Raw genomic sequence first — 16,498 nt, 5'->3', positions numbered from 1 at the left:
CCAAACTGCGTAAGCAGCATGCGATAGACCGAGCTAAGCGATCCCATAACCAACGGATCAGATCTAAGCTCTGCCACATCCAGCCGTGAATGGTGGTGGACAATTAAACAACTAACTGGAGGAGGTGGCTCCACAAATATCCCCATCCTCAATGATGGGGGAGCCCAGCACATCAATGCAAAAGATAAGGCTGAAGCATTTGCAACAATCTTCAGCCAGAAGTGCTGAGTTGATGATCCATTTCGGCCTCCTCCTGAAGTCCCCAGCATCACAGATGCCAGACTTCAGCCAATTCGATTCACTCCACGTGATATCAAGAAACGACTGAAGGCACTGGATACTGCAAAGGCTATGGGGTCGGACAACATTCCGGCAATAGTACTGAAGACCTGTGCTCCAGAACTTGCCGCGCCCCTAGCCAAGCTGTTCCAGTACAGCTACAACACTGGCATCTACCCTGCAATGTGGAAAATTGCCCAGGTATGTCCTGTACACAAAAAGCAGGACAAATCCAATCCGGCCAACTACCACCCCATTAGCCTACTCTCAATCATCAGTAAAGTGATGGAAGGTGTCATCAACAGTGCCATCAAGCGGCACTTGCTTAGCAACAACCTGCTCAGTGATGCTCAGTTTGGGTTCCGCCAGGGCCACTCAGCTCCTGACCTCATTACAGCCTTGGTTCAAACATGGACAAAAGAGCTGAACTCGAGAGGTGAGGTGAGAGTGACTGCCCTTGACATCAAGGCAGCATTTGACCGAGTATGGCATCAAGGAGCCCGAGCAAAACTGAGGTCAATGGGAATCAAGGGGAAAACCCTCCGCTGGCTGGAGTCATACCTAGCGCAAAGGAAGATGGTTGTGGTTGTTGGAGGTCAATCATCTGAACTCCAGGACATCGCTGCAGGAGTTCCTCAGGGTAGTGTCCTAGGCCCAACCATCTTCAGCTGCTTCATCAATGACCTTCCTTCAATCATAAGGTCAGAAGTCGGGATGTTCGCTGATGATTGCACAATGTTCAGCACCATTCGCAACTCCTCAGATACTGAAGCAGTCTGTGTAGAAATGTAGCAAGACCTGGACAATATCCAGGCTTGGGCTGATAAGTGGCAAGTAACATTCGCGCCACACAAGTGCCAGGCAATGACCATCTCCAACAAGAGAGAATCTAACCATCTCCCATTGACATTCAACGGCATTACCATCGCTGAATCCCCCACTATCAACATCCTCGGGGCTACCATTGACCAGAGACTGAACTGGAGTAGCCATATAAATACCGTGGCTGCAAGAGCAGGTCAGAGGCTAGGAATCCTGAGGCGAGTAACTCACCTCCTGACTCCCCAAACCCTGTCCACAATTTACAAGGCACAAGTCAGGAGTGTGATGGAATACTCTCCACTTGCCTGGATGGGTGCAGCTCCAACAACACTCAAGAAGCTCGACACCATCCAGGATAAAGCAGCCCACTTGATTGGCACCCCATCTACAAACATTCACTCCCTCCACCACCGACGCACAGTGGCAGCAGTGTGTACCATCTGCAAGATGCACTGCAGCAATGCACCAAGGCTCCTTAGACAGCACCTTCCAAACCCGCGACCTCTACCAACTAGAAGGACAAGGGCAGCAAATACATGGGAACACCACCACCTGCAAGTTCCCCTCCAAGTCACACACCATCCTGACTTGGAACTATATCGCTGTTCCTTCACTGTCGCTGGGTCAAAATCCTGGAACTCCCTTCCTAACAGCACTGTGGGTGTACCTACCCCAAATGGACTGCAGTGGTTCAAAAAGGCAGCTCACCACCACCTTCTCAAGGGCAATTCGGGATGCGCAATAAATGCTGGCCTGGCCAGCGACGCCCACATCCCGTGAATTAATTTTAAAAAATAATAAAAGTTTCAAGGCGCTTCGTAGGAGCATTATAAAACAAAATTTGGCACTGAGCCGCATAGGAGATATTAGGTCAGATGACCAAAAGCTTGGTCAAAGAGGTAGGTCTTAAGGAGTGTCTTAAAGAACGAAAGCGAGGCAGAGAGGTGTAGGGAGGGTATTTCAGAGCTTAGGGCTAAGGCAATTGAAGGCGTAGCACCAGCGGTGGACTGTATAGGCCCAATTTACTCAACCTCTCATTATAGGACAATCCTCTCCTCTCAGCAACCAATCTAATGAACCTTTGCTGTACCACCTCCAAGGCAATATACCCTTCCTTAGATATGAAGACCAAAAACTGCACACAATATTCCAAGTGTGGTCTCACCATAGCCTTATACAACTGTAGTAAGACTTACTTATTCTTGTACTCCAATCCCCTTGCAACAAAGACCAACATGCCATTCACCTTCTTAATTGCTTGCTGTACCTTCATGCTAACTTTGTGTGCCTTGTACGAATGCATCCAAGTCTCGTTGAACATCAACATTTAAAAGTTTCATGCCTTTTAAAAAATATTCTGCTTTTCTATTACTACCAACGTTAATAACCTCAAACTTCTCCACATTATACTCCACCTGCCACCTCGTTGCCCACTCCCTTAACCTGTCTACATCTCTTTGCAGCCTCTTTGTGTCATCTTCACAACTTACATTCTTACCTAACTTTGTATCGTCAGCAAACCTTGTTACATTACTCTCAGTCTCTGTGTCTAAGTCATTAATACAGATTGTAAATAGTTGAGGCTCCAGCACTGCTCCTTGCAGCACTTCCCCTGTTACAGCCTGCCAACTTGAAAATGGCCCATTTATCCCTAATCTCTGCTTCCTGTCCATTAACTAATCTTCCATCCACGCTACTATTTTACCTGCAACTCCATGAGCCCTTATCTTGTTATTAACCTTTTGTGTGGCACTGTATCGAATGCCTTTCGGAAATCCAAGTATATGACATCTACTGGTACCCCTTTATCTACCCTACTAGTTACATCCTCAAAAAGCTCGAATAAATTTATCAAACATTATTTACCTCTTTCATAAAACCATGTTGTTTTTGTCTGATCATACTATGATTTTCTAAATGCATTGTTAAGACGTCCTTAGTAATAGTTTCCAGCATTTTCCTGATGACTGATAACTGGCCTGTAGTTCCCTATTTTCTCTGTCCTTCCTTTCTTGAATAATGGAGTTACATTTGCTAATTTGCAATCCACTGGACTGTTCTAGAATCTAGGGAATTTTGGAAAATTATAACCAGTGCACCCACGATCTCTGCATCTACCTCTTTTAGAACCCTTGAAAGTAGGCCATCAGGTCCTGGGGCTTTGTTGGTTTTAGTCCCGTAAGTTTCTCCAATACTTCTCTGCTGATATTAATTACCTTAATTTCCTCACTCTTATTAGCCTCTTAGTTACCCTATATTTCTGGTATGTAACTTGTGTCTTCTACTCTGAAGACAGACTCAAAATATTTGTTCAATGTCTCTGCCATTTCCTCATTCCCTAAGATAATTTCTCCTGTTTCTGCCTCTTGCTTTAGCTACTCTCCTTTTAATATACTTGTATACTTTTTTATATACAGCAATGTGGCTGACTGTTAACTGCCTGCTGGTAGGGCCTAGCCAGCCACTCAGTTGTATCAATGTGCTACAAAAATGTTTTTTTAAAAAAGACACACCACCCAGTATTGGCCCAGGCATCAGACATGACAAAGGCACACCCAGCCCAGTCAACCCTGCAAAGTGATCCTCACTAATATCTGGGGACTTGTGACAAAATTGGGAGAGCTGTCCCACAGACCAGTCATACTCACAGAATTATGCCACAGACTCATCCATCACCATCTCTGGACAATCCTATCCACCAGTATGTCCACTGGCAGGACCATTCTCTGCTATTTATTTTAGGGCGGCACAGTGGCGCAGTGGTTAGCACCGCAGCCTCACAGTTCCAGGGACTCGGGTTCGATTCCGGGTACTGCCTGTGTGGAGTTTGCAAGTTCTCCCTGTGTCTGCGTGGGTTTTCTCCGGGTGCTCCGGTTTCCTCCCACAAGCCAAAAGACTTGCAGGTTGATAGGTAAATTGGCCATTATAAATTGTCACTAGTATAGGTAGGTGGTAGGAAAATATAGGGACGGGTGGGGATGTTTGGTAGGAATATGGGATTAGTGTAGGATTAGTATAAATGGGTGGTTGATGTTCGGCACAGACTCGGTGGGCCGAAGGGCCTGTTTCAGTGCTGTATCTCTAATCTAAAAAAAAAGACAGACAGAGGTAGTGGCACAGTGATATAGAGTCAGGAGGGAGTGGCCCTGGGGGTCCTCAACATTGAATCCAGACCCCATGAAGTCTCATGGCAACAGGTCAAACATGGGCAAAGAAACCTCCTACTGATTACCACCATATTGAACACCACTTAGAAGAGGCACTGGGGGTAGCACAGGCGCAGAATGTTCTCTAGTTGGGGGACTTCAATGTCCAACACCAAGATTGGCTTGGTAGCACCACTAATGATCGAGCTAGCTGCATCCTGAAGGACATAGCGGTCAGACTGGACTTGCAAGAGAGCCAACACGAGGGAAAAATCTACTTGACCTTGTCCTCACCGATCTACCGGTCGCAGGTACATCTGTCCATGACAGAATTGATAGGAGTGACCACCACACAGTCCTGTAGAGAGGAAGTCCCGTCTTCACACTGAAGACACCCTCCATCATATTGTGTGGCACTTACACGGTGCTAAATAGGCTAGATTCAGAGCAGACCTAGAAGCTCAAAACTGCTGCCATTGGCAGCAGCAGAATTGTATTAAACCACAATCTGTTACCTCATGGCCCGGCATATTCCCTACTCTACCGTTACCATCAAGTCTGGTTCAATGAAGAGTGCAGGAGGGCATGCCAGGAGCAGCACCAGGCATACCTAAAAAAGAGCTACCAACCTGGTGAAGCTACAACACAGGACTACATGCATGCTAAACAGCAGAAGCAGCATGCGATAGGTAGAGCTAAGCGATCCCATTTACAACAGTTCAGAGCAAAACACTGCAGCTCTGCCGTGTGCAGTCATGAATGGTTATGGACAATTAAACAACTAACGAGAGGAGGAGGCTGCATGAACATCTTCATCCTCAATGGCGGAGCCCAGAACGGCAGATCAAAAGACAAGGCTGAAACATTTGCAACCATTTTCAGCCAGAAGTGCAAAATGGCTGATCCATCTTGGCCTCCTCCTGAGGTCCCCAGCATCACAGATGCCAGTCTTGCACCAATTCAATCCACCCCACGTTTTATCAAGAAACAGTTGAGTGCATTGGATACAGCAAAGGCTATGGGTCCTGACAACATCCCGGCTGTAGTACTGAAGACATGTGTTCCAGAATTACCCATGTCTCGAGTCAAGCTGCTCCTGTATAGCTACAACACTGGCATCTACCCAACAATGTAGAAATTTGCCCAGGTATGGCCTGTACACAAAACGCAGGACAAATCCATTCTGGCCATTTACCAACATATCAGCCTACTCTCAAATCATCAGCAAAATAATGGAAAGGATCATTAACTGTGCTGTCAAGCAGCACTTACTCACCAATAACCTGCGCGCCACTTGTCTGTTTCGGTTCCATGAGGACCACTCAGCGACAGGACCTCACTACAGCCTTGGTCCAAATATGGACAAAAAAGCTGAATACCAGAGGTGAGGTGAGAGTTACTGCCCTTGTCACCAAGACACCATCTAACTCACCATGGCTCCTTCAACAGCAACTGCAAAAACTGCAGACTCTACCACCTGGACCAATAAGGGCAGCAGATGCATGGGATCACCTGCAAGTTCCCCTCCAAGCCACACACCATCCTGACTTGGAACTATATCGCAATTCCTTCACTGACATGGAGTCAAATTCCTGGAACTCCCTAACAGCGCTGTGGGTGTACCTGCACCACATGGACTGCAGCAGTTCAAGAAGGCAGCTGATCACTAGCTTGCCAAGAGCAAGTAAGGATGGGCACTAAATGTTGGCTTTGTCAGCGAACCCCACATCCCATTAATGAATTAATTTTTGTTAAGTTTTACTTGTCCCTCTATTCTGTTTTCTTTCTTTCTGTCTCCTTCCTTTCACGTAAGAGGTGATGGATAGTATAGTTTGATGTAGTTCCATTTGGGTGAGGGGAAATGTGGTCTCAATGGCTCCCTTCTCCAAATCACCTGCGCTTTCCCTATTCCCTTTCTCCCACCCTGTCTCCTACCCTCACCTTACCATTGCCCATTCCCTTTCCAATCACCTCCTCACTCCCATCACAACCTCTACCTTTTTCTCCTTGATTAATTCATCCAACCTCTGTAACTTCCCCTCTCTAATGTCATTCATCTCCATCCATTCTCCCCCAAGACTGAGGGTCCAGAGGTCCCATAAGCTTTAAGCTATGGGTTCCCTCCTCCCCTCCTCCTTGTACCCTTCCTCCCTATCAATATCCTTTAAAGGAGGTTTTGATGGCTTTCAACATTCAACTCCAGTTAGACAAGGGAGAAAAATGCCTGTCTGCCCTTCTCTTTGTGTTTTTCTTTCTATCTCCCTCTGTGTTATAGGTGTTAGAAATAAGAATCTCTCTCTCAAAGGTGGGAGCTATTTGAATTGATCTTTTCCAAGTGGCAAGTGGAAGGAGTTAGGTGGCTTCAAAATGAAACGGGTATGTTTTTTAATTGAGGTAACATTTAATGGAGAACGCACACTCTATTCCTTGACCTCCAGTCTCCGCCTCTCTCTCTCTGTCACACAGCCAATCTACCATCAGTATTTCTCTCTCTTTCTTCCCTCCGCCCCCACCACCACTTTAAAGAACACAAAACAAAAGCTAGAACAGTTGTTTATTTTTAAAAGAAACGCTCAGTGTATATTCTTTATCTCTGTAAAGCTTTAGAAATTTGCTGTCTTTTTCAAAATTATTTGAAGAAAAACTACTATGCAGAAAGTGCTGGGGGTAAAAACAAATCCTTTCAATACAACTGACTGAATTGTACCGATGTGTAGAATCATTGAAAATTACAGCACAGAAGGAGGCCATTTGGCCCGTTGGCCCTGTGCCTGCTCTTTTAAAGAGCTATTCAATTTAGTTCCACACCCCAGCTTTTTCCTATAACCTGCAAATTAGTTCTCTTCAAGTATATGTCCAATTGCCTTTTGAAAGATCCTGTGGAATTTGATTCCAGCACACTTTCAGGCAGTGCTTTCCAGATATTAACAACTGTGTGTGAAACTGTGCTACAATTATATAGGGCCTTGGTGAGGCCACACCTGGAATATTTATTGTGTGCAGTTTTGGTCTCCTTATCTGAGGAAGGATGTTCTTGCTATAGAGGGAGTGCAGCGAAGGTTTACCAGACTGATTCCTGGGATGGCGGGACTGACGTATGAAGAGATATTGAGTCGGTTAGGATTATATTCGTTAGAGTTCAGAAGAATGAGAGGGGATCTCATAGACACCTATAAAATTCTAACAGGACTGGACAGACTAGATGCAGGGAGGATGTTCCCGATGGCTGGGGAGTGCAGGACCAGGGATCACAGCCTAATGATAAGGGGTAAGCCATTTAAGACTGAGATGAGGATGAATTTCTTCGCCTAGAGAGCCTGTGGAATTCTCTACCACAGAAAGCAGTTGAGGCCAAATCATTAAATATATTCAAGAAAGAGTTAGATATAGTTCTTAGGGCTAAAGGGATCAAGGGATATGGGGAGAAAGCGGGAACAGGGTACTGAGTTTGGATGATCAGCCATGATCATATTGAGTGGCGGAGCAGGCTCGAAGGGCCGAATGGCCTACTCCTGCTCCTATTTTTCTATGTTTCTAAAAAAATTCTCCTCATTTGCTCTCTGGTTCTGTTGCCAATTATTTTAAATCTAAGAGCTCTGGCTACCAACCACTTACCAGAGGAAAGTTTCTCCCTACTTGCTCGATCAAAACCCCTCATAGTTTTGAACATCTCTATTAGCTCTCCCCTTAACATTCTCTGCTCGAAGGAGAACAATCCCAGTTTCTCTAATCTCTCCACATAACTGAAGTCCCTCATCCCTGATATCATCCTGGTAAACTCCCAGGGAGATTAAGTATGCTACACATGCTCAGTTGGAAAATCCAAATTCAACTCAGCTTCACCGCTCTGGGCAAAAATATTAAATAGTGAAGTGGGTGTAGGAGATGGGGACTATTTGGACCAGGGCACATAGATGTAAATCAGTTCCTATTTTAATGTCATACATACTGTCCTAATTTTTATATCGCCATCATAAATTCCTACCTCCGTATTTATAATAGAAACGTCCTTAGTAAACCTGTGTCATGCCAACGTGTTATGTTGAATGATTTTTTTTTAATCCACCGGCTGGAGACCTGAATTTATTTTTTTTTAAGAAATTAAAAAAGGAACAGATAAAAGATGACTTTGCCATCAGCTTAAGATGGCTACCTAATTTGCAACACTGTATCCTACATTCCGAGGGCTATGAGGTGGAGACAAAATGTTTGCCCCATCCCATCAAGAACCAAGACCTGGGAAATTTAAAGGAACTGCCTGCTCCCATTAGCAAGGCATCAAGACTATTACTTGAACAATGGGAGTCTGGTTGTGAGAAAAAAATCCCCAGACATGGGCTGTTTTAGTTGCAAGAATACACACTGCTAACTGCCATGCTTGAATCACTGGGTGACTGTCATGTGACCCCCCTCCCCTCCCCCATCTGTGTTTTAAGCTGGTGTTTCTCTGCAGCAGGTGGAGAATGGAGAAGGGTCTGGACTCTGACAAGTGCAGACACAAGTGAGGGTCCCTCCTCTCATTCTTTCCATTCCAGCTTGCATAGCCAAACCCTGCCTGCTGAATGACCACCTCTGCATACTCCAACTACAACCAGAAGCCCCTTGGAGGAAATCACCTGCATCGCTGTCTCCAAGAGACCCACTGAATCACTCATGCCTCGGGACCACAAAGTTCAGCTAGAAACCAGCCAAATCACCAAACTCCACAGACGGTATACCCTTTTATACGGACTCTAACTCATAGTGAGATACAGCACTGAAACAGGCCCTTCAGCCTACCGAGTCTGTGCCGACCAACAACCACCCATTTATACTAATCCTACATTAATCCCATATTCTCTACCACATCCCCACCATTCTCCTACCACCTACCTACACTAGGGGCAATTTACAATGGCCAATTTACTTATCAACCTGCAAGTCTTTGGCTGTGGGAGGAAACCGGAGCACCCGGCGGAAACCCACGTGGTCACAGGGAGAACTTGCAAACTCTGCACAGGCAGTACCCAGAACCAAACCCGGGTCGCTGGAGCTGTGAGGCTGCGGTGCTAACCACTGCGCCACTGTGCCGCCCCAACTCGACCAATCTACTCTTCCCCACTCCGTAACTTATTTGTATGTGTATAAACCTCTAGTGTGTGTGTGTGAAAGTTGAAGCATTGTTTATTATTTTACGTAGTTCGGTTTAAGTACAATACAGTTAACCTCTTTCTTCGTTAAACTCAAGAAACCCTCCCCAATTGGTCCTTGTTATGATCAGTAGCGAGTAAATAATCAAACACCTACTGAATTGGTCAGTACATCCACTTTAAAAAAGAATTAAAGCTGTTGTGGTCAAACAAGGAGAAGGAAAAGAGGGAAGCCCTTCAACCCCTCGTCACCTGATTGTAACACTTGTCACATTGCAATTACACCTCCCCACCAGTGCTGGTGCTGCAGCACCTCCACTGTGGGGAAGGTACAATTATAGTGTGACAGATTTACATCGGCAGTACCATTATAAATGAGAATCTTGGTATTTATACTGACAATGCTGACAGGAAGTTGGTGCAAACATTATATTTTTAATATATCATATATATTTTTATTAAATTTGCTCCATATCTCACACACTCCTTAATTGGGTGTCATCATGCCTCTAAGTGGCCCCTTAATATGATTCCCTATTATTAAGTGAGCAGCTACTTGCAGTCATGTCATGTCTGCTGCTGCACCTCTACCACTAGACAGAGGTTCGTTCCTCAAATTGAAACACTATTATTCAGACAGGTCCAGAACCATCACAGCTTCAGAAAAAAGGAAAGAAAAAGTTGCATTTATATAGTGCCTGTACATATTGTGTCCCAAAGTGATTTACAGAGTACTTTTGAAGTTTAGTCACTGTTATAATGTAGGAAATGCAGCAGCCAATTTGCACACAGCAAGCTCCCACAAACAGCAATGTAATAATGACCAGACAATCTGTTTATATGATGTTGACCAAGGGATAAATATTCACTAGGACACTGAGGATAACTCCCCTGCTTTTCTTCAAAATAGTGTCAGGCTAGGCCCCCACCTGCCAAGAATGAGGCACATCAATTTTGTCATGATCATCGATTTTTAACTGTTGATGGAGAGAGGAAATGACTTGTTAAACAGATTAGCCGTGGCTGGAAAAAGACATTTTCATACTAACAGACATTGAAGGTGAGGAAACACATTCCAGGGCCTGCTAAGGAGGATACAATCCACAAGGGCCAGGACTGGTTAGACCAGCTGGTCACATGACTACCGGGCTGTTCTTTTGAACTGGCCACAGAGAGTTTGAACTCAGAAAGACTGTTTGCTCCTGAACTGAGAAGATCTTTCCTGTCTGCTCCCATCTCTTTCTCACAAGCCTCTGAATCCACTGAAGACACATGAACCCCAAGAGACAAAAGTCTCCTACAGTGAACAAGGTTTAAGAAGAATACTAGGCCCCAACAAAAAGCAAGATCTACCTACAATCAAGGACTCTACAGTGAGCTCGAAGAACCGTAACAACAACCCTTCAAATATTGCCTCAAACTTTTCCACTTTATTTTTCTTCTGCTCTTTTCTGTCTCTATTTGCATGTGTGTATCACGTATGCATGCTAGCTTGGGGCCCGTCGTGTATTCGTAGGCGTTAACCAAATTAGAGTTTAAGTTCAATAAGTTTCAACTTTTCTTCTTTAAACCGAAGAAAGCCTCTTTGTGCTGGTTTCTTTGCCTTATAATTGGAAAGCGGTAAACAAGGATTCACCAAGAGGGAGCTAAAAACACAGTGTGTTTAAAATCAAAACCCTGTTACAGTAAGACCAGGTGAAGGCTGAGAGGGAACCCTAGACCTCTTTCTCACCTGGTCATAACCAGTGCCATGGATTTTTTACGTCCGCCTGAGAGGACCGACGGGACCTTAGTTTAATGTCCCAGCTGAAAGGCAGCACCTCCAACAGTGAAGCACTCCCTCAGTACTGCACTGGACTGTCACCTGGATTATGTGCTCAAGTCTCTGGAGCCTGGCTTAAGGCCTTGACCTTCAGCCCTATAGCACCTTGCCACAGGTGACACCAACTTAGTTGTTTGAGAAAGGGCATTATTAAATGGTATGGGGAATGAGCAGGAGAGCGAGATTAAGATAAGTGGCTCATGTGGAGAAAACCCTTATCATTGAGTTGATGGGCCAAATGGCCCATTTCTGTACTGAACATTCCATGATTCTGTGGCTGTATAATTCTCTCAGTATAGTGTCCAACAATCCCAAACCATGCCTTTTTGTTTTACAGACTTGGAGGAAATATGATGCAGACTGCAGTGGATACATCGAAGCAAATGAACTGAAGGTGCCAGCAATTTTATATCAGTGCATTTATAATGTAACACTGGAGTAAATGTACAATCATAGAGCATACCCTAAATCACAGTATATAATATAAAAATCTATGTTTCTCTTGCAATGTTTCCCATTCTGAAGTTCAATTTCTCATTCAGTATCCAAAAGAGTTAACAGCATTCACAGGTAAGCAAAGAAAGACTTGTCTTTATCTCACACTGTTTCACATCCCAGAGACATTTCAAAGTGCTTCACATACAAGGGGGCAGATTTTCACCTTCAACCCCTGGGTGGTAGGTAAGCTAGTGGATTATAATTGTCCTCCCATTACAGACCCTGACCAATTGTCTTTCCATCAATTTTAGAATGCATCACTGTCTGATTATAACATGAGCTGTTCTGTCCCCACACCCCCAGGGCTCTGCCTGTAATTGATTGTGTCTGCTGTGGTGCGCAAGTAAAGGGTACTGGACTAGCAACTCACATTGTGAGTTCAAGTCAACCACAGCGACTTGTGAAATTTAATTAAATAAATCTGGTAATCTTTTGGGCTGGCACCTGGAAAGGTAATAAGTATGAAATCTGTCAAATGGTCATAAAACCCCAACTGTAATACAGATGTCCTTCAGGAAGGGAACCTGCCAGCCCGACCCAGACTGGCCTAAATGGGACTCCAGTCTTACATGATATGGTTGACTCTTAGGGCTGAATTTTATGATCACACCAGCAGGAGTGGTGGTGGGTGTGCAAAATGGCAGCACTCACGCTTGTCCGGTCATCGGCCACGCTGCCGCGATTACACAGCGGGTGGCCATTTTGCATAATGGAGGAGGCCATTTCCTCCCCCCCCCCCCCCCCCCCCAATCACATAGCAGGGACGGAAATGGAAACCGCATTCATGGCGTCACCTGATCTAGGACAAGGTGCTGGTGCCATCTTTAAAAGCCTGCCAGCCCTGCATTCACTGTCTCCCTGCATTCTATGGAAGCTCACTGAAACAACACTTCTGTGCTGTTTCCAAAAGTTACAATTCATGGGCCCTCCTGACTGTATACCACTGTGTCATCATCTCTGGTGGGTCTGTCCTGTCGTTGGGACAGGACACACCCAGGGATGGTGATGGCGGTGTCTGGGACATTGTCTGCAAGGTATGATTCTGTGAGTATGACTATGTCAGGCTGTTGCTTGACTAGTCTGTGGGACAGCTCTTACAATTTTGGCACAAGCCCCAGATTTGTTTTTATTTGTTCGGGGTTGTGGGCATCGCTGGCTCGGCCAGTATTTATTGGCCATCCCTAATTGCCCTTGAGTAGGTGGTGGTGAGCTGCCTTCTTGAACGGCTGCAGTCCTTGGGGTGTAGGTACACCAACAGTGCTGTTAGGAAGGGAGTTCCAAGATTTTGAACCAGCTGGGCATCCTTCTGATCATGTCAGAAGTCTGAGCAAGGTTGGCCCCATGGTTCAGTGATGCCGCCCTGTTTTATTTTAATTTTTGCCACTTATCAGCCCAAGCCTGGATGTTGTCCAGGTCTTGCTGCATGTGGATATGGGCTGCTTCAGTATCTGAGGAGTCGTGAATGGTGCTGAACATTGTGCAATCATCAGCGAACATCCCCACGTCTGAACTTATGATGGAGTCAAGGTCATTGATGAAGCAGCTGGAGATGGTTGGGCCTAGGACACTACCCTGAGGAACTCCTGCAGTGATGTCCTGGGACTAAGATGATTGACTTCCAACAACCACAACCATCTTCCTTTCTGCTAGGTATGACTCCAACCAACGGAGAGTTTTCCCCCTGATTCCCATTGACCTCAGTTTTGCTAGGGCTCCTTGATGCCACACTCGGTCAAATGCTGCCTTGATGTCAAGGGCAGTCACTCTCACCTCACCTCTGGAGTTCAGCTCTTCTGTCCATGTTTGAACCAAGGCTGTAATGGGGTCAGGAACTGAGTGGACCTGGGGGAACCCAAACTGAGTGCAGTGAGCAGGTTATTGCTGAGTAAATGCTGTTTGATAGCATTGTCGAGGACCCTTCCATCACTTTGCTGAAGATTGAGAGGAGACTGATCGAGTGGTAATAGGCCAGGTTGGATATGTCCTGCTTTTTGTGCTCAGAACATTCCTGGGCAATTTTCCACATTGCCGGGTAGGTGCCAGTGATGTAGCTGTACTGGAAAAGCTTGGCTGGCGGCTTAGTTCTGGAGCACAGGTCTTCAGTACTATTGCCAGAATGTTGTCAGGGCCCATAGCCTTTACAGTATCCAGTGCCGTCAGCCATTTCTAGATATCATGTGGAGTGAATCAGATTGGCTGAAGTCTGGCATCTGTGATGCTGGGAACTTCAGGAGGAGGCCAAGATGGATCATCAACTTGGCACCTCTGGCTGAAGATGGATGCAAATGATTCAGCCTTGTCTTTTGCACTGATGTGTTGGGCTCCCCCATCATTGACAATGGGGATATTTGTGGAGTCACCTCCTCTTGTTAGTTGTTTAATTGTCCACCACCATTCACTACTAGATGTGGCAAGGCTGCAGAGCTTAGATCTGATCCGTTGGTTATGGGATCGCCTAGCTCTGTCTGTTGCATGCTGCTTCCACTGTTTGGCACGCAAGTAGTCCTGTGTTGTAGCTTCACCAGGCTGACACTTCATTTTGAGGTCAGCCTGGTGATGTTCTTGGCATGCTCTCCTGCACTCTTCATTTGAACCAGGGTTGGTCCTCCGGCTTGATGGTGATGGTAGAGTGGGGGATATGCCAGGCTATGTCGTTACAGATTGTGGTTGAGTACAATTCTGCTGCTGCTGATGGCCCACAGCATCTCATGGATGTCCAGTTTCAAGATGCTAGATCTGTTTGTATTCTATCCCATTTTAGCACATTTTAGTGCCACACAACACGATGGAGGGTATCCTCAATGTGAAGACGGGACTTCGTCTCCACAAGGACTGTGTGGTGGTCATTCCTACCAATATTGGCATGGACAGATGCATCTGCGACAGGCAGGTTGGTGAGGACAAGGTCAAGTATATTTTTCCCTCTTGGTTCCCTCACCACCTGCTGCAGACCCAGTCAAACAGCTATGTCCTTCAGGACTCGGCCAGCTAGGTCAGTAGTGGTGCTACCGAGCCACTCTTGTTGATGGACGTTGAAGTCCCCCACCCAGAGTACATTTTGTGCCCTTGCTACCCTCAGTGCTTCCTCCAAGTGGTGTTCAACATGGAGAAGCACTGACTCATCAGCTGAGGGGGGTGGTAGTTGGTAATTAGCAGGTTTCCTTGCCTATGTTTGATTTGATGCCATGAGACTTCGTAGGGTCCGAAGTCAATGTTGAGGACTCCCAGGGCAACTCCTTTCCGACTGCATTACACTGTGCCACGGCCTCTGGTGGATCTGTCCTGCTAGTGGGACAGGACATACCCGGGGATGGTGATGGCAGTGTCTGGGACATTGTCTGTAAGGTATGATTCTGTGAATATGTCGATGTCAGGCTGTTTCTTGACTAGTCTGTGGAATAGCTCTTACAATTTTGGCACAAGCCCCAGATTTATTTTAGTTGTTCGGGGATGTGGGTGACACTGGCTCGACAGCATTTATTGTCTTTCCGTAAATGCCCTTGAGATGGTGGTGGTGAGCTGCCTTCGTGAACCGCTGCAGTCCTTGGGCTGTAGCTACACCCACAGTGCTGTTAGGAAGGGAGTTCCAGCATTTTGACCCAGCGACAGTGAAGGAACTGATACAGTTCCAAGTGAGGATGGTGTGTGACTTGGAGGGGAATTTGCAGCTGGTGGTGCTCCCATGAATCTGCTGCCCTTGTTCTTCTAGTTGGTAGAGGTCGCGGGTTTGGAAGGTGCTGTCTAAGGAGCCTTGGTGAGATACGACCGTGCACCTTGTAGATGGTACACACTGCTGCCACTGTGCGTCGGTGGTGGAGGGAGTGAATGTTTGTGGATGGGGTGCCAATCAAGCGGGCTACTTTGTCCTGGATGGTGTCGAGCTTCTTGAGTGTTGTTGGAGCTGCACCCATCCAGGCAAGTGGAGAGTATTCTATCACACTCCTGACTTGTGCCTGGTAGATGGTGGACAGGCTTTGGGGAGTCAGGAGGTGAGTTACATGCCTCAGGATTCCTAGCCTCTGACCTGCTCTTGTAGCCACGGTATTTATATGGCTGGTCCAGTTCAGTTTCTGGTCAATAGTGGCCCCTAGGATGTTGATAGTGGGGGATTCAGCAATGGTAATGCCATTGAATGTCAAGGGGAGATGGTTAGATTCTCTCTTGTTGGAGATGGTCATTGCCTGTGTGGTGCGAATGTTACTTACCACTTATAAGCCCAAGCCTGGATGTTGTCCAGGTCTTGCTGCGTATGGACACAGGCTGCTTCAGTATCTGAGGAATTGTGAATGGTGCTGAACATTGTGCAATCATCAGCGAACATCTCCACTTCTGACCTTATGGTGGAGGCGAGGTCATTGATGAAGCAGTTGAAGATGGTCGGGCCTAGGACACTACCCTGAGGAATTCCTGCAGTGATGTCCTGGAGCTCAGATGATTGACCTCCAACAACCACAACTATCTTCCTTTGTGTTAGTAAGGAGGACTTTGCAGGGCCGACAGGGCTGTGTTTGCCATTCTTTCCAGTGTCTCAGTTGATGCCGGGCGGTCCGTCTGGTTTCATTCCTTTTCTTCCACTTTGTTGCTGTTAAATACAACTGAGTGGCTTGCTAAGCCATTTAAGAGTCAATCACATCACTGTGGGTCTGGAGTCACGCATAGACCAGACCAGGTAAGGACAGCAGTTTTCCTTCCCTAAAGGACATTGGTGAACCAGATTCGTTTTTTACAACAATCGACAATGGTTTCATGGTCACCATTAGACTAGTTTTTAATTCCAGATTTATTAATCAAATTCAAATGTC

General features: G+C 46.1%; 1 protein-coding gene across 2 annotated transcripts in view; it reads left to right on the top strand.

The window, feature by feature from the left end:
• The window catches only part of calb2a (calbindin 2a), a 91,169-nt gene that overhangs the window by 38,321 nt on the left and 36,350 nt on the right, over window positions 1-16,498 (top strand). For both annotated transcript variants that reach the window (XM_068049812.1, XM_068049813.1), the window contains exon 5: window positions 11,536-11,592. In XM_068049812.1, the coding sequence (XP_067905913.1) occupies window positions 11,536-11,592 (57 nt within the window). The remainder of the gene's footprint in view (window positions 1-11,535; window positions 11,593-16,498) is intronic.

The sequence above is a fragment of the Heterodontus francisci genome, chromosome 17 (assembly GCF_036365525.1).
Source record: "Heterodontus francisci isolate sHetFra1 chromosome 17, sHetFra1.hap1, whole genome shotgun sequence".
NCBI lineage: Eukaryota > Metazoa > Chordata > Chondrichthyes > Heterodontiformes > Heterodontidae > Heterodontus > Heterodontus francisci.
Note: the sequence above shows the minus strand (reverse complement) of the source record. Positions and strands in the feature narration are given on the sequence as shown.